This window comes from Sminthopsis crassicaudata, chromosome 2 (assembly GCF_048593235.1).
Source record: "Sminthopsis crassicaudata isolate SCR6 chromosome 2, ASM4859323v1, whole genome shotgun sequence".
Lineage (NCBI taxonomy): Eukaryota > Metazoa > Chordata > Mammalia > Dasyuromorphia > Dasyuridae > Sminthopsis > Sminthopsis crassicaudata.
In genome coordinates, this window is record NC_133618.1 from 187,373,579 (window position 1) to 187,398,466 (window position 24,888).

The window sequence follows — 24,888 nt, forward strand, 5'->3', positions numbered from 1 at the left end:
AAAACTTTAATCACATAAGCTGGATCAGTAAACCTGACTAAGAGAAACAACCTAGCTATTCAGTGATTCAATTTACTTTGGAGAAAACAACATGAATAGATGAAGCCAGTCTCATATATGGACACAAATATCACCAATAATATTCAGCGGCATTAATATGAGTATTAAATGTGTATGATTAAAACAAAGATGCAGATATGGTATAAAAATCACTATTAAGTATAGAAAACTTCAGCTCAAAAATTACATATATATATATATATATATATGTATATATATATATATGTCCAAATATATCCAAAGACAGACTCTAAAGGAGTTTTTTTTTTCTACTTTCCTCAAACTTTAGGCTTCCTTCTTAAGACTCTTAAACTCAATAATACTTATCAAAGAATAATACTTAGAAGACATCACATACACAGAAAGCAAAGTAAAATTTTAGTCATCTAAAACTATTATGCATTTTACTCTCTATTCTCTCTTGTTTTATGGTGAAAATGGGTATAAGAACAAAACACTACTTTAAAAAATATGACTGGACTGCTTCAAACAAAACTGGCACATGAAAACACAGTTTTTTCAAAACAGATATATATAGAAAATATTTTACTAAAAGATTCATCATATAAGATATCTTTATCTAGTAATCTACTATATCACATTGAAAATGGATTTTTATGAAAATTCAATAGCATCTCATAAATTAATCTACAATATAAAGTACACCCTTCTCTTTTGATCACTGTTTCATAAATTCACCATCTTAATCATATTTCAACTTTCATTTCAGAATTAAAATTCATATTTTTAAATAAATATTTTTAAATGACACGAGATCATCCTACACGAATGAATAAAGTGTTTTGATTACATACTTGCTTTTTGTGGTTGCCTCTCAAAAAGGAGCTGGGAATCCCATTTTTGCATTCTGAATCACTTTGCTCTTCATAGCTTTCAAATTCACTTGAACTCCACCCATAATCCAAAGAGCTGTTTCCACCTTCATCCCCATTCTCAACATCATCATAAATCATTTCCTCTGCATGCATTAATATCAAAATAGAATGAAAATGAAAATGCAAAGTCACTTGGATTTACATTTAGTCATGAGTTTCAACTAGTTATAATTTTCTACTATATAGTTTGGAGTATTATAAATATCATTATAGCAAGTGAAATGCTGACTGTGAAGCAGTTTTTTCCAAAGATCTCAAATGGAAATGCTTTCATTTTTATTATTCAGGAAAATTTAAAATTAATTAAAAGCCTTCACCCTTAGTTTTCAATGACACAATTACATTTTTTACAAGACTTGTGATTTCCTTAGCATAAGAACTTCCAAACAAGGGAATTCTGTCTATCAATGTAGATCAGCACCTACTCTGCAGCTTTAGAGGCAAACAGTATGTTAGAATTTATCCTATTTGATCCCCTCATTTTACAAAGGAAGGAACTAATTCCAAACATGAAGTAGTGTTAGTATACTATTAGAAGACAACTTGTTTTCCAAAGCTAAGGCACAGCTCACTTGTTGGAATTGCTTTCAGGCTAGAGGCTGGCTCAATCAGGTTTACAGTAGCTTTTCCAGAGCAATACAGGCAAATAGGAGAGAACTTGAACCCAGGTCCTTTGACTCCAAATCTAGTGAATTTCTCAAGATTACATTACTCTTGGCTAATTTAGCTCTTTTTTTGAGTACCTATGATACTCTATACAATACTGGTTTACATATTCTTATTTGCAATTTGCTATTTTTTCACTATATGGGGGTATATCCCTAACAGGATGATACAATAACAGCTTTAGCTCTGAAAGTTCTAGTCCAAGTCTGTCATTTTCTAGATGAGGAAACTGAGACCCAGCAAGAGATTAAATGACTTTGCCCAAGAACTCATAGATAGTGGTAAACACAGAATTTGTACCAGTTTTCCTACTTTCTAAACTTGTGATTGTGCAATCAAATTGTAGAATCATTGAGAATAAGGACCTGCATTATATTTTTCCTATAAAACTCCACAGACCTAGCACACTAGGAAATTTGTGATAGTTATTCAATAAATAATTACTGATTTTTTTTTTTTACTATTTCTACTATTTAAAGTCTTTTGCCATCTTCAGTTTTGTGAAGGAGGAGGAACTGATTTTTATCAACAAAACATTTCATCTACCAAAAAATTAACTTGGATTTGACAAGTACAGTTACATTAACTAGATTATGAGTGCCTTCAGAACAGAAAATGTATTTTGCTTTTCTTTGTATCCTCAGCATTTAGCATGGTGCTTAATAGAAACTTAATGTTTATTGACTGACTAGCAGGTAATTTGAAAAGATACTTCATCCTTTTTTTCTTATCTTTCTTTCTGTCTCCAGCACTTAACCCACTCCCCAGTAAATAACAGATACTTAATACTTATTGACTTTTTTCCATCTTTCTCAAAGCTTTTCTGGATTTGTTCTCCACGATTATTCTAACTCTTTCAAGGACTACAAGATGGCTTAAAAAGTATGTTTAAGTAATGTCAAGTCCTAAGGGAATTATTTGGGCCTTTTATTTGGTGGGCTTGGATTCAAAGGGCTTCTTTCACTGCCAGGAAAAACATCCCAAGTCAACCAGGCATCTGTTTTTCCCAAGTCCACTGATTGACAAGTTCTTTTCTTAGTTTGACAGGAATCAAGCTGTGTGTCATCAGAGCAAAATAATTTTGGAATTTGGCCCTGGGCAATTTCCTTCCCAGTTGAGATCATTCAGCTGGTAAGAGACCCCTCAGTACACTCACCTAGTGGCTAAGGATTGCAAGAACTCACACATAGTGCATATTGTTCCCTCAGAGATCAGATTTTCCCCAAGGCAACTTTTAGCAGCATTATTCTTCATGAATACATTGGACATTGTAGCCAGAAGACTTTAAGTCAAAGGGCTATGTTTGGTCAATCTTACCTACTGTGACTTAAAAAATTATATTCAATGGCATCTAATATTCTAGAGAATTTTAATTAAAATTTAAAAGTGAAACAGGCTTAAAGATCTTTTAGTATGACTTCCTCATTTTACAGGTAAGGAAATTGAATCCTGGGAAAGATGATAATAATAACAACATCATCAATAATTCACATAGCTACATTAATGTATGCAAAGCACTTTACACACACTATGCAGAATATACTATTCTCATTTTACAAATAAGGAAGCCAAGGCTCAGAGAGGTGAAGTGAGTTATCCAGTCACATAAATGGTTAAATGTTTGAGGGAAGAATGATTCTAATTAATGCACCACACTGCTTTACCCATGGTGACAAAGACAGTAACAGAACCAAAATTCAACATAAAGAAGAAAAAAGAAAGAAAGGAAGAAAGAAAAAACACAAAACAATAAGTTCTAATAAGCTATCATTAAATATAAACATTTATAAATCAAATATATATGGAAAACAAAAAGATACTAGGATAAATATTCTACATCTAATTTGCACTCAGGTCAAACCTGGTTCTGAGTCTGAATTTTCTCTTGGAACATCATCATAAATCACTTCTTCTGGATCTAAAACAATAAAAGAAATATGTTTAAAATCTAGGTAAGCACAATTCACTGCTACTTACATTTTATATAACCATAAACTTTTTTAAAATTAATTCTAAAGCTTTTTCAAAAAGTTAAATCTAGAAGGTGATATGTAAGCATTCTGTATATAAAATTCATCATGTTGGCAGTAGTATATTTTGATGGACATGTGACCACATTGAATATATCAAGCATAGTTGGCTTTTGCTGTACTCTGACAAAAAATGATCTCTTTCTCCCAGTTACTTAGTATCTGGATAAAATGCATGCTGTCATCTGATTTTAAAGCATCAAAAATATTACCATAACATCATGACTGAAAACTAAAAAAGGACACATGACCTTAGAGGCCATCTATTCAAACCCCTCATTTTAAAATGAAGAAACTAAGCCCTGCAAAGTGACTTGATGATCACCTTGCAAAAATCATAAGAGGAAGACTTGGAAGTCAGTCCTCTGTTTTGAAATCCAGAGATTATTTTTTCCCAGAAAAAAGTTTATGATCAACCCAGTGGTATTTCATTTATTTAATAGCTGTAAAGTTTGAAGATTAATGAAGAGTATCAAAAGAAGTGAAATGAGGTTTGGGAAAAGAAATCCAAATTTCAAGAATTCCATCTTTAAGGTCAAAACCAACAAAAGTCGATTAAATGTGTGAAATCCTACAAAAGCCCTAATAAAAGTTTGAACCAGGTTATAACAGTGCTTGTATCCACCAGGGAATTATATAGAAAAATAGGTTTAAAAGTCACTTTTTAAATGCATTTAACAATTATTCTTCCTTGTATTAAAAACCATTTTCTTAATTAAAACTCTACTTTAAAATATCAGCATAATAAAAGAATAATTAACTTAGATTATTATATATCCTCCAAATTAGAGCATAGTTATATTTTATATCAAAGATCTCTTTATATATTGTATAAAAAGTCTCAAAATAACTAAAAATCTACTGCACAATGTGCTCAGTTTTCCAAGACTTAGATAGAAAAAAAACTCTACTAAAGAGGAACTAACTACTTTCTAAAGTATCCAATCACATTCCATTTCTGGAGAGTCCTGACTGTTAGAAAGAATGTCCTCAAGTCTAGCCATTTCTTACCTTTGTGCATGTATCATTCCTTAGGGCTACCCTTTGTTACCAAAAAAAAAAAAAAAAAAAAAAAAAAAAAAAAAAAAATTCTCTTCTAGAAGTCATTCCTTTCAATACCTGAAGATAGCTACCAAATTCCCTGCTAAATCCCACCTCAAGATTTTTCTTCATGCTGAAATCCCATTCAACCAATGTTGTGGCATAGTCTTATGACCTTTATCTTGACTGTTTTAACTTTGAATTAGTCTCCTTTTTGTTCTCTCTGTTTTAAAAGTAAGCATGATTGGCTTGTTGTTTATTTCTCCCTTACTACTTCAACATTTAAATATTTACGCTATGTATATATATATATATATATATATACAAAGTAATATTTAATGTTTAAATATTATATATATATACATATACATACATATACATATATATATATACATATACATATATATATATATATGTATATATATATATATATATATACAAACTAATACTTAACCTATTAAAACTAAATAGTATCCAGGGAAAGGTACTACCTTACACAGACTATGGCCTCCCTTCTTGCCATCATACTTTACATATAAAATGATATTTACTCTTGTTTAATAAAACTTATGAACAAAACCTCTGGAGAACTTTTAAGAGTTATATTATAGTTGATAAAGATTTTGGACATTTAAATTTTTCATTTTATAAATGAAAATACTGAAGCCCAAGAGGGCAGTGATTTGTTCTGGGTTACATGACTAGCTGGTTCCAGAATGAGCATGAGAAGCCAAGAATTCTGACTACTGATCCAGCATTCTTTCCATTGCACTACATGACTACTGTTTGCTACTGTTGAAATAATGCCAGTTTACTGTTGTACTAAATTGTAGCCCTTCTAATTAGCTGTCATCTGGAAAGGAGGAGTGAGTTAAAGGAAGAAAATGGAGATTAATTTAGCTTTTGAATTAAACTGCTTTGGAAAAGCATGTCCATAATTTTGTGGTAAATTGATGATGACTTAATATCCCCCAAGCAGAATCATCCAATTAGGAGAGGTTTTTGTTTTGACAGTGTCATAATTAAAACCCAGAATGAAACATCTCAGCAGATAATTTAATAATTAGGAATAGCAAAGATGGTTCTACCTTGTAAGTCAATCACACAAGCCAATTACACAGAGATTAGTGAGCCAGCAAATAATAAAAGCGGTAATTAGGAAACCAATTTTTGTTTTTCTACTTAAAGAAAAAAAAATCCTCAAAATCTTTAAAATCAATCTAGCTAAAAATATTCAGTCTTACAAAACTATACAAAAGATCACATATGCTGTCTGTCATGTGGGACAGCCTTTTTCCAGGGGGAAAAAAAATTTCCATGAAAGGGAATTGATTCAAAGGCAAATAAAGAGACAGAAAGTCTATGAATGTTCCAGATCTACTGATGAATGTAAGCTAGAAATCAGAGTATTATAAGACCATATTCTTTAAAGTTGGTCACAGGTATGTAATTTCCATATGTAATTTCCAGGAGCAATTAAAAGTCTGGAGAAGCTGTGTACCTTGTTTGCCCATTGACTGAAGCATCACCACCTGTGGAGGTAATTCTGCACTAAACCAACTATTAGATTCTTAGGGATACTGAAAAAGGTTTCTTTTCTTCAGCCTTACTGTTTATTATAATGCTTCATTTTTAATAAATTTTTTCCTATCTTTTAGTCCATGTATAGTTTTGTAAGACTATGAATATTTTTAGCTAGGTTGATTTTGAAGGTTTTGAGGGTTTTTTTTCTTTTAATAGAAAAACAAAAATTCATTCCCAGTTACTCCTTTTATTATATGCTGGCTCACTAATCTCTGTGTAATTGGCTTGTGTGATTGACTTACAATATAGAGCCATCTTAGTTATCCGTAATCATTAAATTATCTGCTGGGATGTTTCATTTGAGTTTTAATAGCAATTTTGTCAGTGAACTTTTTATTCAACAATTTCTCCTTTGGAGCTATTTTTTATGACACTCACTTTCCATCCATGCTGTATTGGCAGGATCTGCAACCCACTTGGCTAGAGGACTATCTTCTTTATTAACCTGGTCTTCACTTAAAAATGAATGAGAAAACACATTATTAATATTCATCTGCATAATCTAGTGATGGAGACCCTTTATCTCATATTTCACCACATGGTTAAGTCTTTATTTTACATCATAATAGGTCAAAGAATAATGACAATCACAAGCTTATTTTTTAAAGAATTTTAAAGTTTGCATTGCATTTTTTTAAAATAGGCTTAACATCAACATCATCAATTTAAGAGAGGAGAAAATTTATCATCTAAAGTACTCGTGACTTAATTATACATAGTAAAAAAAAAAAAAAAAAAAGTGGTAGAGTTGGACATTTGAACCCATAACTTTCAAGTCAGTGATCTCTCAATAATATCAAGTGGCTTTTGGACACTTTTTGTTTAAACAAGCCAAATCACAATTTTTGTTTACAACTTCAGTGTTAAGTGGTGGAAAGAGTACCGGATTTGTGTCACAAGTCTTAAATTTAAATACTGATCCTACTACTTATTACTTGTTTCATCTTGACTTACTTAAATTATCACCCTCAATTTCTTCATTTATCAAATAAGCCTGTATGTCTCTGAGGTCTTATCATCTCCATTTAATTTTCACTCATTAATAAAGTCAAATATTTATTGAGGGCCTTTTGGAGCATAGAACAAAAGAGTTGAGTGAGTCATAAGAGAAATTTTAGACACAATCCCTGACATTCCAGGATCTGATAATCCCAGGGGAGAGTCACAGCATACAAACAGGAACCAAGTGATACAATTAGCTTGAAGTTAAGAAGACCTAAGTTTGAATCTTGCCTAGGACACTTTCTAGTTGTATGATTGTGGGCAAATCATCAAACTTTTCTCAGTCTCAGTTTCCTCGTCTGTAAAATGAAAGATTTGAACTCAATAGTTTCTAATATTCCTTTTTGGTCTAAATCTATGATCCCATGATCCTCAGTTGCTGTATACATAAGTTGTAAAAAATAAGTTTTTAAAAATAAAGTTGTAAATGATTTCAAAGTATGGAGAAAATAAATGTGAGCTGAATTGGAAGGAAAAGGCCTTTTGGAAGTATTGGAACTTAAGCTGATTTGTGAAAGAAAGATTTTTTTTTCCACAGGGAGAGTGGGAAGAAGGGAAGGAGAAGGGGATTCTAGATGGGGAAAGTTCCATGAGCAATGGGAACTAAAATTACCAACACAGAAAAAATGCATTTTATATCTTCTCCTTTTTATTATTCTACCCTGGGAAAGGCAGAGATGTCAAGGGAAAAGAGCTGAACAGATCATGGACAGTTACTGATAATTAAATGCATGAACAGTTAAAGGTAGATATTTCAATCATATAGTATGAGTGGTTGTAAAAAGCCACAAAGACATAGTCCTTGTTTTGTGTAGTTCAGGTTCATATATTTATGATCTCATTTCATTTCACATTATATTTTATCTTTTAAATTAAAAACAATAACAACAAGGTAGATTCAGGTGCTACTTCAGACCCATTTTTTGCTGCTATCATGCCCAACTCTTCATGACTCCATGTGGGGCTTTCTTAGCAAAGATACTGCAGTGGTTGGCCATTTTTTTCTTCAGCTCATTTTACAGATGAGGAACTGAGGCAACAGTATTAGTACACTAGTTACTAGCACGCATCTAGTAACTGTTGAAGGCCAGACTTGAACTCATAGAGACATCTTCCTCTAGACTCCATGCTCTATCCATTGCACAACCTAGGTGCCCCACTTCTGACTAATACTGGTTAATCTGGTCCTGAACAAATCACTTGAACTCTCCATGTTCCAACTCTAAGAGTTGCAAAGCAGGTACCAATTGCATAAAGTAAAGAAAATTTTTTTCCTCTAGTATTGATTACATCAATAAGATGATGTTTGGTCCAAAACAGTGACAAAGTCACATATAGCTAAGCATATAGACACACTAAAATAAAAATTAATGAAATAAGACAAAAACTGATAAGGTATCCACCAATTGTTTAGCACTTGCTAGACAAAAGGGATAGTAATACTAAAGTGAAGTGGTCCCCACTCTCAAGCACCTTCTATGAAATCATTCTCATTTCCAATAGTTCTCATTTCCAGATAAACATAGATTTTGTTCATTATAATAACAGATGAAGTCTAAAATGATTTTATTTTTTGCCAAAATATTGTTAGATTCTGAATACCTAAATAAATACTTTATGCCTAAAAAGCCTTCAAGTCTCTAATTTTAAAGGCACTCATGTAGTACTCTAAAAATATTAGCCTTCTTTCCTAAAAAAAAAAAAAAAAAAAGTCCTTTGTAAGAAAAAAACTTATTTACTGACAAATAGCAAAGATTTGTTCCAAGCCTTGGCTGAAACATAAGCAAAGATAGTTTGAATTGGAAGCACATCTTAAATCTTAATACTTACTTTATTTTTCTGTCTATTTCAAAATTCAACCTTTCATCCAGATATAGCTGAGGGGCATATTCTGCCAAAGACCTCTAAGAACTTTCTCCTAAATAAATATTGATTTATGGAAAGTATTTCCATATATGTTTGTATAGTTATCCATTCCCCATTATGGGGGTGAGGGATACAGTGCTTTGGCAATCTGGAAAATTCACATAAAAAATTTTTGGCCCTCCCTTCATATCAGAAAAGAAGAAATTGTATTTAAGGTATTAAGGGATGAAATATGTTGATGTTATACATATATTTTATGTATTTCTAAGTTTCTAATTTTTTTTCTGTGTCATCTGCCAGTCTTAAAATATTGTTTGTGGCTTCTGCAAACCTCCCTAAAGATTCCCATTTAATTTCTTATGTTGATCTGCGATATAAAGAAATTGTGAAAGAAAAGTCACAATACGGAAGAAGTAACTATATTTTAAAAATCATAGAATGGAGGAGATTCTAGAAATCACATTATGGAAGCTCTTCATTTTACCTATAACAAAATTGAGTCCTAGAGAAGTAAATGTCCTGCCCAAGAATAAGTTACAAAAGCAGGATCAGAATCCTGGTCCTGATTTCCAGGTCACCGATCTTTCCAAGATTAAATAAAGAAAGTCAAGGAATCATAAAGTCAGGATATGAAATGTGTTGTCCACATGAATACTAATATTCCAGAGTATAAATAACAGTGTTTATGTTATCAAGGAAATCCTAGCCTAAGTGCTAAGGTGTTTCAGAAATTTGGGTGCATGACTTAAAGATCAGTAGATAACAACAAGAAAAATAAGCAAAGATAAATACATGTATCTCAAAAGAAGAAAGATTTAAGGATGAAGATAGAAAGATAGTTTGGAAGTATCATTAGGGAAAAAGAAATATGCCAATTCTTCTTTCTAACCCTGTAAGGAGAAGGGAAGAGTTGTTTTTAAAGGAAAGAGTTATAAGATATATCCTTAGAGGGAAATGACGTTTTATTACATTAAAGAGGTTGAAGGAGTACTGATTGAAGAGCTCAAAAAATAAAAGATATGTAAGAATGTCTCCCATGAACAGAAATTTTTCAGGATTATGCCATGGTATAACTTGTACTACATAATTGTATCCCACTTAATTTATTGCACTGGGAATTAGAGGCAATTCATGGATCCTGCAGCTATCTATAAACATTATATGGGAGTATTTGGAGAAGGGAGCAAGAACTGTTAGTTATGTATGCTAGAAGAGGTACATAATAGAAGGGGTAAGATTTGAGCTGAGCTTTAATGAGTAGGATTTCAAAAGCTATTGACATTAGGGTGAACCCTAGCTGATTGGATAGATTACAAGAGTATTAACAGAGTGAAGGAAACAGAATGGGAATTCAGTTTAAATATGGTTGAGTTTGTGATAGTGGTGGGACGTCTAAAAATGTCCAGAAGGCATTTGGAACTAGAGAGATATCAGGATACCAAAAAAAGGCATCACACCTAACAATATAGATCTGAAAATCGTCTACTTTTTTATAAGACAAGAGGAAGGCTTAAGAATTTGGAAATGTATAAGGAAGAAAGCAAGTTAGAATAACTTGTATTAAGGTTTTCAAAGAAAATGGTATCAAATAAATCCAACTGTAAATAGATAATTCAAATATACCCATATGCATGTCCATATATACATGCATTCATTGGACATAGATAATTGTGTGGGACAGTGTTGACCACAAAATCAGAGACTCTCAGAGTAAGAAAAAGCAAAAAGGGGTTCATTATGATCTCCTGAGAAAGGGCATCTCCCATCTGATAAGGTGTTTTTCAGTAAAAGGGAGTGCAAAGTAAAAACTGCAAAAAACAAGATTAAATAGTCTGAACACAGAAGTCTCCATCCCTCTATCCCCACCTTTTCTCCCATTGTTTGGGGGAGTACAGACTTACATTCTAATCATGGAAATCTAACCCAGAAATAAAAGAATAAATTTCCTTTAAAAGAGATTCTTAAATGCTAATTAATAGAAGACAAACACCTGCAACATTTTAGTTATAGCTCTATTTGTTATTATAAGGTCTCAAGTCACAATTAAGTTATAGTTTAAGGCTATATTCCCATGAAAGTATCTTCACTCAATTAATTACACACATACCTGTTTGGGGGATCCTCTGAACTTAAAGAATTGAAACGAGACTCTTCTGTAAGCTCCTGTGTATCTACTAGAAAAAAACAGGAAAAAAATTAGTATTTTGTGTCCTCTTCTGTACAAATATTTGAAATGGAGCAAGCAAGACAAAAAGCAGCAATAACAAAAGAGCAAGCTGTTCTGTGCTAACCAATTGTGTATGAATTGATTGCTTACAAATAAGCTACAGGCCTCTACTTTGAAACAATTGGTAGAATCACTTTATTTCTCTCCAAATCCATGCCAACCCATTAGTACCCTAACTTATCCGCTCTGATTCAGTGTGCCCTTAGCATAGTTTGGGTCTTAATTGACTCAGAATCAATGTAAATAGCTATCATTTCTGCCTTGGTCAGAAACCCTGAGGGTCTCCTCTCTCAGATTCATTCATTCATTCATTTATTTATCTGGATCTTTTTTTGAACTAGGTGAAAGAGATTCTTTTCCTCAATTGCAACATAGACATAATGAATATAATAATGAGGTCGCAGGCTCAATCAAATTGAAACCAATTGCTTAACTTAAAAAGTCAAAGTCTCCCATAGTATCCAGGACTATCTCCAGTCCTTTAGATCTATATCTGGCCACTGGCCCCAAATGTCCCTGGAGGGAAAAGTGAGGTAGGTGACCTTGCACAGCCCTTCAGATGATGTATGTCATTCCAGAGAAACCCTAAGGCTATCCAGCCTTAGGAATGGCACAAACAATGATGGCTATCTGGGAAGCTCTGAGGCTATCTGGTCTTAAGTGCCACAAACAATACTGGCCAATGGCAGTAATTTTCCAAATTTTTTTTTGGAATTTAGTCTGCTTGTAATGGCTTTACAATTACAATAAATTTTGCCCCTTGACCAGGAAATGGGTTTAAGACTACAATTCTTCTTTTGAGACAACTTGAGATACCAGTCTGTGATCCCAATCTTTTGGGATTCTTTTCCCAACCCCAACAAAAAAACAGAAATAGTCTATAGCTATCCCTAAATATTTCAGAAAATAGACCAACTTCAATATATGATATTGGATAATTGAACTGAATTGAATAATAATAAAATATAATCTATAGTTTGGATCATTATTTCATGATTAATGAAGAAAGAACTAGCCTTGGAGACAAATAACCTGGATTTATGAATCACTTCTGAAAAACAGTGAAATGTCATCCTGAACAAGCCACTCAGTCTCTCATTTTCCCAAGCAAGTGACTAAAACATATAATATGAACATATAACAGAACAAAACTATAATAATAATATAATAATAGTTATTAACCTACAATGATAGGAGTTTCCTTACTGAGAAGTCCCTAAATGATGTAATCTGATATTACGACCAAAAAAAAAAAAAAACTCTATTAACATGAGAGAAAAAATTACCACATTAACACTGAAGCATGTACATATAATGTACATTTTATTGTTCATTATAAATAATTTTGTATCAATATCATGTTACTTTATGCTACTTCATTACTATAAAAGTACAATAATATTATTAGTCATGCTAAAATTTTCTGTATAATGGCCAGACACAGGAAGTAAGATTTGAGAGAGCTATCATAAAGTCCTATGTAATTTCTCAACAGCAACTTAATATTATTTTTTTTAAATCACATGATCAATGATCTTAGTCCAAGCCTTTATCACTTCTCATGTATGTTATTTCTGTAGATTTCTAATTGATTTCTCTGACTCAGTTCTCTCTTCTTTCCAATCTATTCTCCATACTGGTGCCAGTGATATCCCCCAAAGATAAATCTAACTGTATCTCTCCCCTACTTAATAAGCTCCCATGGCTCCCTATTTCTCTCAGATCAAATCTAAATTCCTCTCTGGCATTCAAAATCTGACTATAATCAACTTTCTAGCTTTATTTTATGTTATTTCCTTTCACTCAGTTGATCATTCAGCCTACCATGTCTTCTTGTCATGCAACAAGTTGTATGGGATAATAGTTAGGACACTGAACTTAAAAGTCAGGAAAATATGGGTTCACATGCTAATGCTACCCCAAAAAGATCTTTTGTGTTTATTTTGTATGTATTTATGTGCATACATATTATCTCTCCCAATAGAATAAAAATTTCCTGAGAGTAGGGATCATTTCATTTTTGTCTTTGTATCTGTAGCATCTAGCACAGTGCCTTGCACAAAAATGCACTTGATAAATACATGCTGACTGATTCACTGAGAGTAAACACATAATACATGTTTCACATAATAAATATATGCTTAAAGACATTTTAAGAAAAAAAATAATATTTATTCATCCACTATAAACATCATTCTTATTTGGAAATTTCTTTTAAAAAATTAAATTCAAGATTTGATTCACTAAATGTTTGGCAGAGCCTACAGGGTATAATGCAACATTGTTAGATGCTACGAATATAAAAGTTTAAAAATGGCATGACATTCTCCTAAGAACTTTATAGTCTAGTGGAAGGCCTAAGTTATGAAAGCAAACAAATAACTATAATATAAATTGATGTGATTGATTATGTAAGGTAAGGCATGAGAGATATGAGGTGAAAAAGATCACTTTTGAGTATAGGAAGCAGGGAAATCAGGCTGCATAGAGGAAACCTCAGTTAGGTTTATTAGAAAGGATTTTTTAACAGGCAAATGAATGGCAGTATAGGCATGAGGGAATGAGATTGAAAATTCATGGATATAAAAAAGAAGGAAATCAAAGCAATGAATTTAGTTTGACTGGAACACAGATTGTTTGAAGAAACCAAAGAAAGCCAAAAAGGAACATCAGAAGCAAACTATATAGAGGTCTTTGAATGATGGATTTAAAGATCCATATTTTATTCTGTAGGCAACGAGCAGCCTGACTCAAAAGATGCCTTTTTGACTTTATTTAACACTATCTCCCTTCACATACCATATATTATAGCCAATTTGGACTAATTGCTATTTCCTATATTTGTCCTGACTTCTCCTACCTAAAGTTGTTGAATCTGCAAACTCTATTCCTGATCCCTCAACAAATTACTCTCATGACTACCTGTTCTCATTCTTGAAAGGCCATATGAAGAACCTTCTCTATAAAGCCTGAAGCAGAAAGTGTAAATTAGCCTGTACTATATTCAATGACTAAACATTAACTGAACTTCCACTTTACAATCATACTGATAATCCTATTATTTACCTGCTCTCCCTCCACTTTCTACTTTCTCAGAAGGAACTATCCACCCCCTGCCCTCACTAGTGACCACACTCCTATATCGATTATCTTCCTGTACTAGAATGTAATTTCATTTGAGGGAAAAGACTGTCTCTTTTAAAAATATTGGTATCTCCCATGATTAGCACAGTGCTCTTAAGATAAGCTATTAATTCATTCTTTCATTTCTAGCCTGGCATGGTCTCTTATTGATAAACCATGCTAGCTCTTTGTAATCACCATTTACTTCATTCCTTCTATTTTTATTAGACATCTCTTTAATGATCTGTAGCTATAATATATCTCTATGGTTAGGAAGCAAAAATACCCTGGAGCTCTTTTTTTCTCAATTAGGATAACATCACTTTTGTTTTCTTCTTACAAAAAACAAACCCCTTTTCCTTCCTTATTTCTCAACACAGACATACTCAGTTCTTTTCTCCAGCTGCTAGTAGGAGTTACATACATTTTAAAATGAATTACTCTCCACTCTTCAGATGATGTTATTCCTAGAAATGGCTTGCCTCACAAAATTTATAATAAATTCATTTCTGACACCCCAGTAAAACAGGCTTTATGTTATAACTTCCTTCTTTAAATAAATAAATAAAAACATGAAATAAAAAATAGAACTTTACAATTAGGAAAAAAGAGATTTAAGTATTTTGGTCACTTCATTAGATTACAAAGGTTGACTGAATTCAGATTGACTTACTGTGCTTTCAATTCATGAAAATAGGTCAGCTAAACATCACTTGTATTTGGAATGAACAGATTTCTCAAACAATTAAATCTTTTAACAAATATTTCCCTCTATAAAAGAGTATTTGTGTTCTTTTAATAGAAAGAAAGCAATTCAAGATCTGCAATTGTTTCCAAATCCTTTGAAAAATAGGGGAAAACTTACAATATTTTAAAGGATAATAACAACTCTGAAAGTCTTTAGAACTCTTATTAAAACACTTACCATTTTTTGACTCTAAAAGACTTATGATTAAGCATGTCTCCATTTCTTGGAAGAGTGATGGACTAGAAGTACAGAATAAGATGTACGTTTTCAGATGTGGCTAAAATGTTGCTTTGGGTTTCCTTATTTGTTGCAAGAGAGGCCTTCTACTTGGGGGTAGATGGGAAAGGAACAATGGACAGGTGGAGGAAATAAGTTAATGGGTAATAACATGCAAAAAATAAATAAAAATATCAATAAGGCATTTTAAAAGCACAGAAGACAAAAGAAAAAGAAGAGAACACACATAGGATAATTTTGCTCCTTAAAAATTTTAATATATGTCTAAAATTTTCTTAATAGTATAAACATATAATTTCATATATGCTTATCTTTTTGTTCTTTGAGTACTGATGCTTGTCTTTGTTGATGATTCTTAAGTTCACTTGTTTTTTAATGGAAAATAATTTTATTTACAACCAAGAATAACCATACCTATCAATTTCCTTTCTGTATACATAATATAAAAATTACCTTCTTCATCCACAGAAAGAGTGCGAATGATGATGGGACTAGAGTAGGCCGGAAGTATCAATGGTAAATTGGAAGGAACTGCATAACCACAAGGCACAGGAACAGAATAAACACTTGGTACACTAGAGCTTGAACTTTCTTCTTCAACACCTGGATCTGGTGATAGTCGTTCCTTCTCCTGGAATGGTGTAATATTGATGACTGAATATGGATTAACTTTCACAGGCACAGCTAGTTTACCATCTTCTACAACTTGCAAATTTTCTCCTCCAGCTTCATTCCTGTCTCCTAAGAAAGAAAAAGAATCTTCATTTTTCTATGGGTCATGGGATTATAACCATCAAGTATCTCTTCAGTGTCCCTCTAGGAAAAGGAAAAGATAAAATGGTAAAGTTTAAAACCCTCTGATTTAAGTGTTATCTTCTGATGTTAGATATTCCTGAAGCTTTGAAAAAAGGCTTTTGGTCTCATGTATGTAGCTTAACATTTATGATAAAAACTCGAGGGGTTATTTTCTTAAACTGGTGGGGCAGGGACTTTTAAAGGAAGTGATCTTAGCTGTTAGAGAGGGCTAAATCTTAGAAAAATAAGAATGACATCAAGGGAATTTTTGTAGAACAGCAAGAATTTCAATAACTTAATAACTACTGAAAACTATTTACAAAATTAAATTGTGGCCTAGTGAACAGATCATCTTAATCATCTGAGCAATGACATAAGTATTCCAGATATACCCTGTAAGTACATAATTCATAGAGGGCTTTAATCCAACCAGTTTCTCCAGTTGAGTACTTCACTGGATTTAGATAAAATAAGTAACTATATCCAGTATCGGTTTGTATTGAATCAACACATCATTATATCCAATTTCTTTCTTCAGTGCCTTTCATTTTCTCTAGGATAATGTTTGGCATTTAGGATCCTTCATTATCTGGCTGCAGTCTACATTTCCTGATTTATTACATATTATTCAACTTCACACAGTGTGTTTCAGCCAATTGGTCTTCCTGCTGTTCTTTCACCTCTATACCTCTCTCTTCAGAGTCTGTCCCCCATGACTAGAATGCACTTATCTGTTCATCTCCTCCTAGGATTCTCAGTTTTCACAATTCAGCCCAAGCATGCACCTTCTATGGGAAGTTTTTCCTGACTGTCACCCCTTGCTACCAGTCTTCATTGCTCTTTTCCTTCTCATTTTATTGTTTGTATACTTATATGTGACATGAGAAGTAACATGGTACAGAAAGAGCATTTGTTCAAAGTCAAAAGAACTGCTTGGAGTCCTGGGTTTATCATTTAAGACGTCTGTGACCTTGGGTTAATGAAATCTTTCTGGAACTTAGTAACATCATCTGTAAAATAATAGGGTTGGACTAGATGGTCTCTAAGATCCCTTCCCTCTAGGACTGATCCTATCATTTCTCTGTAGAACACAAGAACCATGGGGACAGGGAATACTAGAGTCTAACAAACAGTAAGCACTTAATAAATGTTCTTTAATTGGGTTCTAAAATTTCCATTAGATTAATTAGAAATTAGTTTTCTTTGAAAAAAATATCTTTCCCTTCACTCCTCCAAATTTAGTTAGAAACAATGGAAAATTGTATTGGAAGAGAAATTATGTATAAAATTTAAACTATTTTTAATTAACTGATCTCTCCAGCTTCCATTAAGTTCCAAACCAAAATTTTATCTTTCTCTAACTCCTCAATTTCTGGGCTTTCCCCTTTTAAAATATTTCCTATTTATCCTATTTACAGTTTGAGATGGATAGATAGATATGTATATCTTTATCTATATATACATATTGCTTATTCTCTCCTCAATTAGATTTTTAACTCCTTGAAGGAAGAGATTGTCTTTTGCCTCTTTTAGTATTCTCAGTTCTCAGAACAGTGCTTGATTCACACAAGGAGTTTTATGTTTACTGAATTTAATTGAGAAACTAAAACAGAACAAAACAATCATGTCTTTTATCAAAATTCACTTTTCTCCAGGATATTTAAAGCAGAATTCTAGGATGAGGTGGGATAAAAGGAGGGATAGAAATCAGTTAAAAGTTCTATAAAACAATACTCATACAGCATGATGACCACCTGGGCATTCACCTGTGGATGGACTTTCTTTATTTTCACCATCCTCTCTGGAGTTAAATTCAGATGATGGCAGAAGTACTTGTCTATCAGCTTCTGGAATTTCATCTCCACTGTCAAAATCAAATTGTTCTCCTTCTTCCTCTTCAGTATTATTAGTAGCACTTTTTAACTCATTTTCTAAAACTGAACAAGGAGAGATATGAGATAGTTAGCATTTGTTAATAGTGCAAAAATGTTAACATCCTGATTTTAAAAAAAGAGAGTTAATCCTAGGATTCATCAACAATTTACCTTAGAGGCTGTACATCAATTTATTAGTTGACATTTCTACCAGCAAATATGAAAAGATAGTGGTGGTAAATGTCTTCCAGAATTTCATCACTACTGTCAGATTTCAGTGTCTTACCTTCCTTTTTCATTATTAGTAACAGGGATTTTAAAATTCACTTTTTAAGATTTAAAAATGACAAAAATTTACATAGTTTTGATTTAGCTTCTGTCCTACTTCTAAATCTCATAGTTTGTTTTTGTTTTTGTTTTTTAACAAGAAAGTAATCACTTCATTGAGGAATTTTAATAGAATTTTTGAGAATTTTTTTTTAATTTTTGTAATGCATCAAAGCAATTTCATTAGGATGGAAAGCAGAGAGTTTTAACTTCAAGTGAAGTTTACTATTTCAAATGATCATAATTATTCTTCTACTAGCTATAACACACTCTACATCTTCTTTATGAAGAAACTCATATTCACTGGGCCTTATTGTTTATGTTGCCATGGTAAATTAGGATTCTTGCCAGAGCTTTTCTTTCTTTAAGAGGCAAAGATCTGCTGATCTAACATGTTTTATTGCAAAGACAATAACAAAACCATTCATGCAGACTTTTGATGAGGGAAGGAGGAGGGGGACTCTCCTCTGCATTTATTATAAAAGACAAGAACAGTATATTGGCAATCCCTGAAAATTATTGGAGAACCTAATCCTTGAACCAAAGTATTAACCTCGAACCCCAGTTTTCCTAAGTGTCAACTTTTTAGGAATAAAAAAAAAACCAACACCAAAATTAAATTAACATGAAATCTCAACAGCTATCTTCAGTGTGACTTTTACTTAAAATATTTGCATATTATATTGGTAGATTTTTATCTTGTTTTTTTTTTCCTTCTAGAGAAAAAAATCTTCCTAAATCTACACTCTTCTTAACTTTTATATTAGTGGACATCACCATCACATAAGGTCTATAACCTTGCTTCCTTCCTCTTATTCTCCAATCATTTGCCAAATCTTGTTGTTTCTACCTCTCATTTAATCCTCTGTTTTCCATCTTCATATAAGGCTTTGGTTAAAGCCTTATTATTCAATCTTCCTACATCATCTTTCCCCAGTCAAACTAATCTACCACACAGCTGCCAAAATAATTCTCCTAAAGTGTAGGATAAATATGATCGTATCACACACACCCAACCTCTGACTCAATAAACATCCGTTGTTTTCTGTTAAATCCATTGTTGTTGTTGTTCAGTCATACAAAGCAGGTCTGAGTCTTGGTGACCCCATTTGTGATTTTCTTGACAAAGACACTGGAATGGTTTGCCATTTCCTTCTCCAGCTAATTGAGAAGATGAGGAAACTGAAGCAAGCAGAGATAACTGACTTGCTCAGAGTCACAGAATTAGGAAGTATCTGAGACAAGATTTGAACTCAGGTCCTCCTGACTCCAGACCTGCTTCTCTCTCTATGGCAACTCCCAACAGCCCAAGTATCAAATATAAATTCTTTTGTTTGCATTTTAAATCTTTTCACAACCTAGATCCCATCCTAATTTGTCACACATTTCTTACAACACATTGCTATTGTCTACAGACTCAATTTGGCTATATTTCAGCCATAGTTTCCATATTATTCCTCATACATCTCTTATCTCCATGTCTTTCTACTAAATATTCCTGCCTCCATGGACAGAGACTTGAGACAAAGAGATCAATTGGGAAGGAACTGCACTAGTTTTGGTGAGATATGATGAGGGCCTGAAATAATATGGTGGACATGGAGATGGAAGAGTAATTTGAGGCTATCAAACTTGGCCTCTGCATTTGATAATTGGGAAAAAGGCTCAGAAAAGTGAAGATTTGTCCAATCAAATAGTCAGTAAATGACAGAAAGTGGATCTAAACCCAAGTCATCTGATTCTAAACTATTACTCTTCCAACTTTATAACATGCTGCCAGACAGACTTTGGCCAGACCCTGCTCCAACCCTCACTAAGACACTCTAGGACAAAGATAAACATACAGGTCATAATTAGAATTCAACTAGCAGGAAAAAACAAACAAACAAACAATGTTTCAAATGTAAATTAGACATGCTTCAAGTTCTCCAAAAAAAAGGCTAATAAATATATAATAATCACAGTAAGTGTTAAGCCTTCAAGAAATAGGTCTAGGAGAGAGCAGACTGGATTAAAGTGGCCTTAGATATCTCTGGACCACAACTGAAAATAAATCAATTTTGAGAAGAATCTGCTTTGTAAATCTTAAAACTTTATGGAAATAAAAGTTAATATTATTGTTATTACTATGTGTGTGTGTGTGTGTGTGTGTATAAAGATATAGATGTGGGGGGGCAACTATATTTCTCTCCTTTCATTTCATCTTCCTCTCTGGCTTTTTTAATCCATCTTTATCAAAAATTCAAAGATGGAGGTTAAAAAAAAACCTACTTGCTTAGGTTTTTATAAATATGAATAGAATAGCATAAAATTGACAAGTTAGTGGACAAGAGATTACAACACAGAAAGAATAGCAGTAAAGATAGTGTTATTCCTGGTCATATCCCTCTATTCCAAGATCTTATAAAGGAGCTTACATTCTTCTACAATAGGTGTTTAATAAATATTCATCAAATATTTTTTTTTAAAAAAAGTAATTCACAAGAGAAAATCCAGGAAGCTTACAATGAAATGCATGACCTCAGATATTTCCATACTAATTTAGCACAACATGTAAGTAATAAGCAAGATGAGCTAATAATCTTAATAGTGAAAGAATGAGATCATATTCACAAAATGCTTTAGCTTAGTGCCTGGCAAATAGTAGATCCCTAATAAATGTGTTCTCTTCTGCCCAACCACAGTACAAGGAAGTACATTTGAGTATATCGAGATAAATGAGAACAAGAGCTATTACTATGGTTTATATGCCTTATAGAATGAAAAAGTGGAGTAAGTGGGATTCTGACCAACAGAAAAGAAGTGATTGGTGAAATAGAAAAAAAACAACAACCAAGGAATCTTAGCCCTCCAACTTTGAATTTTTGATAGAAAAGGATAAAAAAGTGAGACAGGAAGAAGAAATTAGAGAAGTATCTAGTTGCTCTTAATGACTTTAACCCAATGGAATCAAATAAATTATATTTCATAGTAATAACAATAATATTAACTTCTATTTCTATAGTGCTTTATGGTTTATAAAGTAGATTCTTCAGATCAACCCCATGAAGTAAGAGTAGAATAAATCTGAAAGCTCATTTCTAAGTTTTTTTAAGCTTAAAATTTTTAATTTAATACTTTTTAAAATTTCATACTTTTGCTGGCATATAACTAAGTATAATAATGATCTGACCATTTTTCTCTATAACTTTTAAAATAGATTTTTATTGATAGTTTTATTTAAATAATTTAGATTTCTTCCTATATACTTCCTCCTCCATCATGAAAAATCATTCTTTATAGAAAAGAATTTGGAAGGAAGGTTGGAAGGAAGGTCAGAAGGAAGGAAGGAAGGAAGGAAGCAAGGAAGGAAGGAAGGAAGGAAGGAAAAAATCAGGAAATATTGTGCAATGTTCAATATCTTTGTCTTTCCCACTTCTTCCAAGGGGTGGGGAGATATTATCTTTTTGAGGTCAAGCTAGTATCTTTATAATTTCGTTATAAACATAACAATGCAATTTCATTTTTTTTAATTGTTTGATAGTTATTCTTTCCATTTGCATTATTGTAGTCATTGTGTATACTGTTTTTTGGCTCTGTTTATTTCACTTTAGATCAGCTCCAAAAGTGATTCAGATCACTTTTCCACCCATCCTTGTATTCATTGTACTATTTCTTATAATACATATTACTTCACTACATTTTGTACCATAATTTATTTTGCCATTTTCTAATGTATGGATATTTTTATTTAGAATTCTTAAAAAGTGTTGCTATACATTTTTGGAGTGTATATGGAACCTTTAATTTTTGATTTGTTTGTTTTGGATTTTTTGATGAATAACCTCCTTAGAGTATATCTTCTACAAAATCTCTGTGTCAAAGGGCATAAACATTTTAGCCACTTTATTTGCATAATTATAAATTGCTTTTCAGAACAGTTGTTCTAAATTACAGCTACACCAACAATTCATTCCTTTGCCTGTCTATACCCATCTTTTGTTATCATTGCCAATTAGTTGGTTTGTGTGAAGTGAAACCTCAGGTTGTTGACTATATTTTTCTCATTATTGGTGATTTGAAGCATTCTTTCATATAACTATTAATAATTTACAGTTTTGTTTTGAGAATTTTTCATATCTTTTGACTACTCTATTTGTGAATGTCTTTTGGCATTAAATATTTCTGTTATTTATCTTGAATTCTTGCTTTTAATGGAAGAAATCCTTTACTCTTCATTGTCTGATATATGTTCTTCATTTTCTCTTATTTCTGTTTTTTTTATTAATTTGGATAAATGGATTAAAAAAAAAAGAACACTGCCATAGTTAAGTAATCATATTTGCTTATTTCTTTCAGTTCTACAAATGGAAGTGTCTTATAATTGGAAAAATTTGTGATTTAGATCAGGAGAAAAATTAGGTTCAAATCTCTTCTCTGACAATTATTAGTTGTATGCTTCTAGGAAAATCACTTTAAAATGTCCTTCATTATATGAGAAGGCTCACTGAAGAGAGGAAAGAAAAGTTCACAGGAAGAAATGTAGAAAAGATAAACAAAAGTTATTAACAAAAATTTATATTTTAAAAAACAAAAAATATTTCTTTCAGTTCTACAAATGGAAGTGTCTTATAATTGGAAAAATTTGTGATTTAGATCAGGAGAAAAATTAGGTTCAAATCTCTTCTCTGACAATTATTAGTTGTATGCTTCTAGGAAAATCACTTTAAAATGTCCTTCATTATATGAGAAGGCTCACTGAAGAGAGGAAAGAAAAGTTCACAGGAAGAAATGTAGAAAAGATAAACAAAAGTTATTAACAAAAATTTATATTTTAAAAAACAAAAAATATATTCATTTATTCTAATAGGTATGAGAAGTCCACTTTTAATAGAAAAGTATATATTTAAATGCAAATGAAAGCATTTTTGCTTCCATAAATAACTTTCCCAATAAATATAATAGTAAAGCAAATATTCCTCCTCTCTCTATTATATAATAGTTCTAAAATGCTAGAAATAGCATTAATATAAAAGGAAATAAAGACATAGACTAGAGAAGAGAAGATAAAATTATTCATGTTTGCTGATGACATGGCTAATTAAGAAACTAAAGGGCATAGCAAAGAAACTAACTGAGGTGATTAGTAGCATTAGTAAAGCAGCATAATACAAAATTGATCAACAAAAGTAATTAACAATTTTACACAGTAATAAAATTCTGAGGGGGATTGTAGATAAGAAAATTCCATTAAAATAGTTTTAAAATGTGTACATTATGTGGAAGTCTATATGCCAAAACACACTTAATGCTTACATATATGGTTAAAAAATCTTTTGTTTTGAAGAATTAAAGAATTATTTAAATAATTAAAAATATATTCATTGCTCATGATTAAGATACACTAATATAATTATTAATTATGATACTCAAATTAATTTAGAGATTTGCTTTTAAGTCAATTAAACTACAAAGGAAATACTTTTTAGAATGAGACAAAATAAAAACAAAATCCTTTTGGAGAAAAAGTTTTGAATCAAGTTCTTAATATTTTTTATGAAATAGACTCTTTGGCAAATTAATGCAACCACTGGACCTCTCAAAACCAATTTTGTTGTCATATATCTGTAAAAAATATTTAGATACCCTAGGTTAAGAACCCCTAATCAAGAATTTCAAAGGGAAATTGAAAAATAAGTAAAAAATGAAGGGAAAATATATCTATAGTTCAGACTGTGTTGCAAAGTAGTAATTATCAAAAATATTTTGGAAGTGGCTTAAAAGAAAAAACAGACTGTTGAAACAGACTAAATAAACAAGAATAAGAAATGGTCAAATATAATAATAGTGTTCAATAATCTTGAAAATAAAATTCTTTGGAAAGATTTCCCTTTTTTAAAATAGTAAGTGATAAAATAATTCTGAGGAAATTAAATTCCATCATATACCATAGCATAGTAAGGTCAAAACTGATATTCAACCTAAATACAAAACAAATTGGAAGAAAGCAAGAGTAGATTCGTTTTAGAGCTATAGCTCAAGAGAGAATTCTTAGCAAAATGAGGAATAAAAGAAACCATAAAATAAATAATTATGATTATATGAACTTGCAAGGCTTTTTTACATGAGCAAAATTTAGGAATCTATAATAAAAAGGAAAAGCACACACTGGGAAAATATATTTATTTCAATATTCTAATGAGTTTATATTCAAAATATGGAAAAAATTAACACGAGGATTTAAGACCAAGATTCATTCTCCAGTGAATAAGTATTTATCCAAAGGTAATGAATAAGCACTTTTCCAAAGAACTGAAAACTATTAACAATTATATGAAAGGTAGATCCAATTCAAGAAAAATAAAAGTAAATCATAGCAACTCTTACCTTACCACAGTAAGAAAACTCTTACCAGCTAGAAAAATGATAAAAA

General features: G+C 31.8%; 1 protein-coding gene across 6 annotated transcripts in view; it reads right to left on the bottom strand.

Annotated features, from left to right (window-relative positions):
- ARHGEF10 (Rho guanine nucleotide exchange factor 10) overlaps window positions 1–24,888 on the bottom strand; it is a 199,738-nt gene that overhangs the window by 123,796 nt on the left and 51,054 nt on the right. For 2 of the 6 annotated variants that reach the window (XM_074287967.1, XM_074287966.1), the window contains exons 3-8: window positions 18,042–18,212; window positions 15,934–16,221; window positions 11,253–11,319; window positions 6,656–6,732; window positions 3,484–3,540; window positions 876–1,039 (exon numbers count right to left, since the gene is read on the bottom strand). In XM_074287967.1, the coding sequence (XP_074144068.1) occupies window positions 876–1,039; window positions 3,484–3,540; window positions 6,656–6,732; window positions 11,253–11,319; window positions 15,934–16,221; window positions 18,042–18,212 (824 nt within the window). Of the gene's footprint in view, window positions 1–875; window positions 1,040–3,483; window positions 3,541–6,655; window positions 6,733–11,252; window positions 11,320–15,933; window positions 16,222–18,029; window positions 18,213–24,888 lie in introns of all 6 variants that reach the window. The other 4 variants (XM_074287969.1, XM_074287965.1, XM_074287968.1 and 1 more) reach the window with 2 other exon arrangements.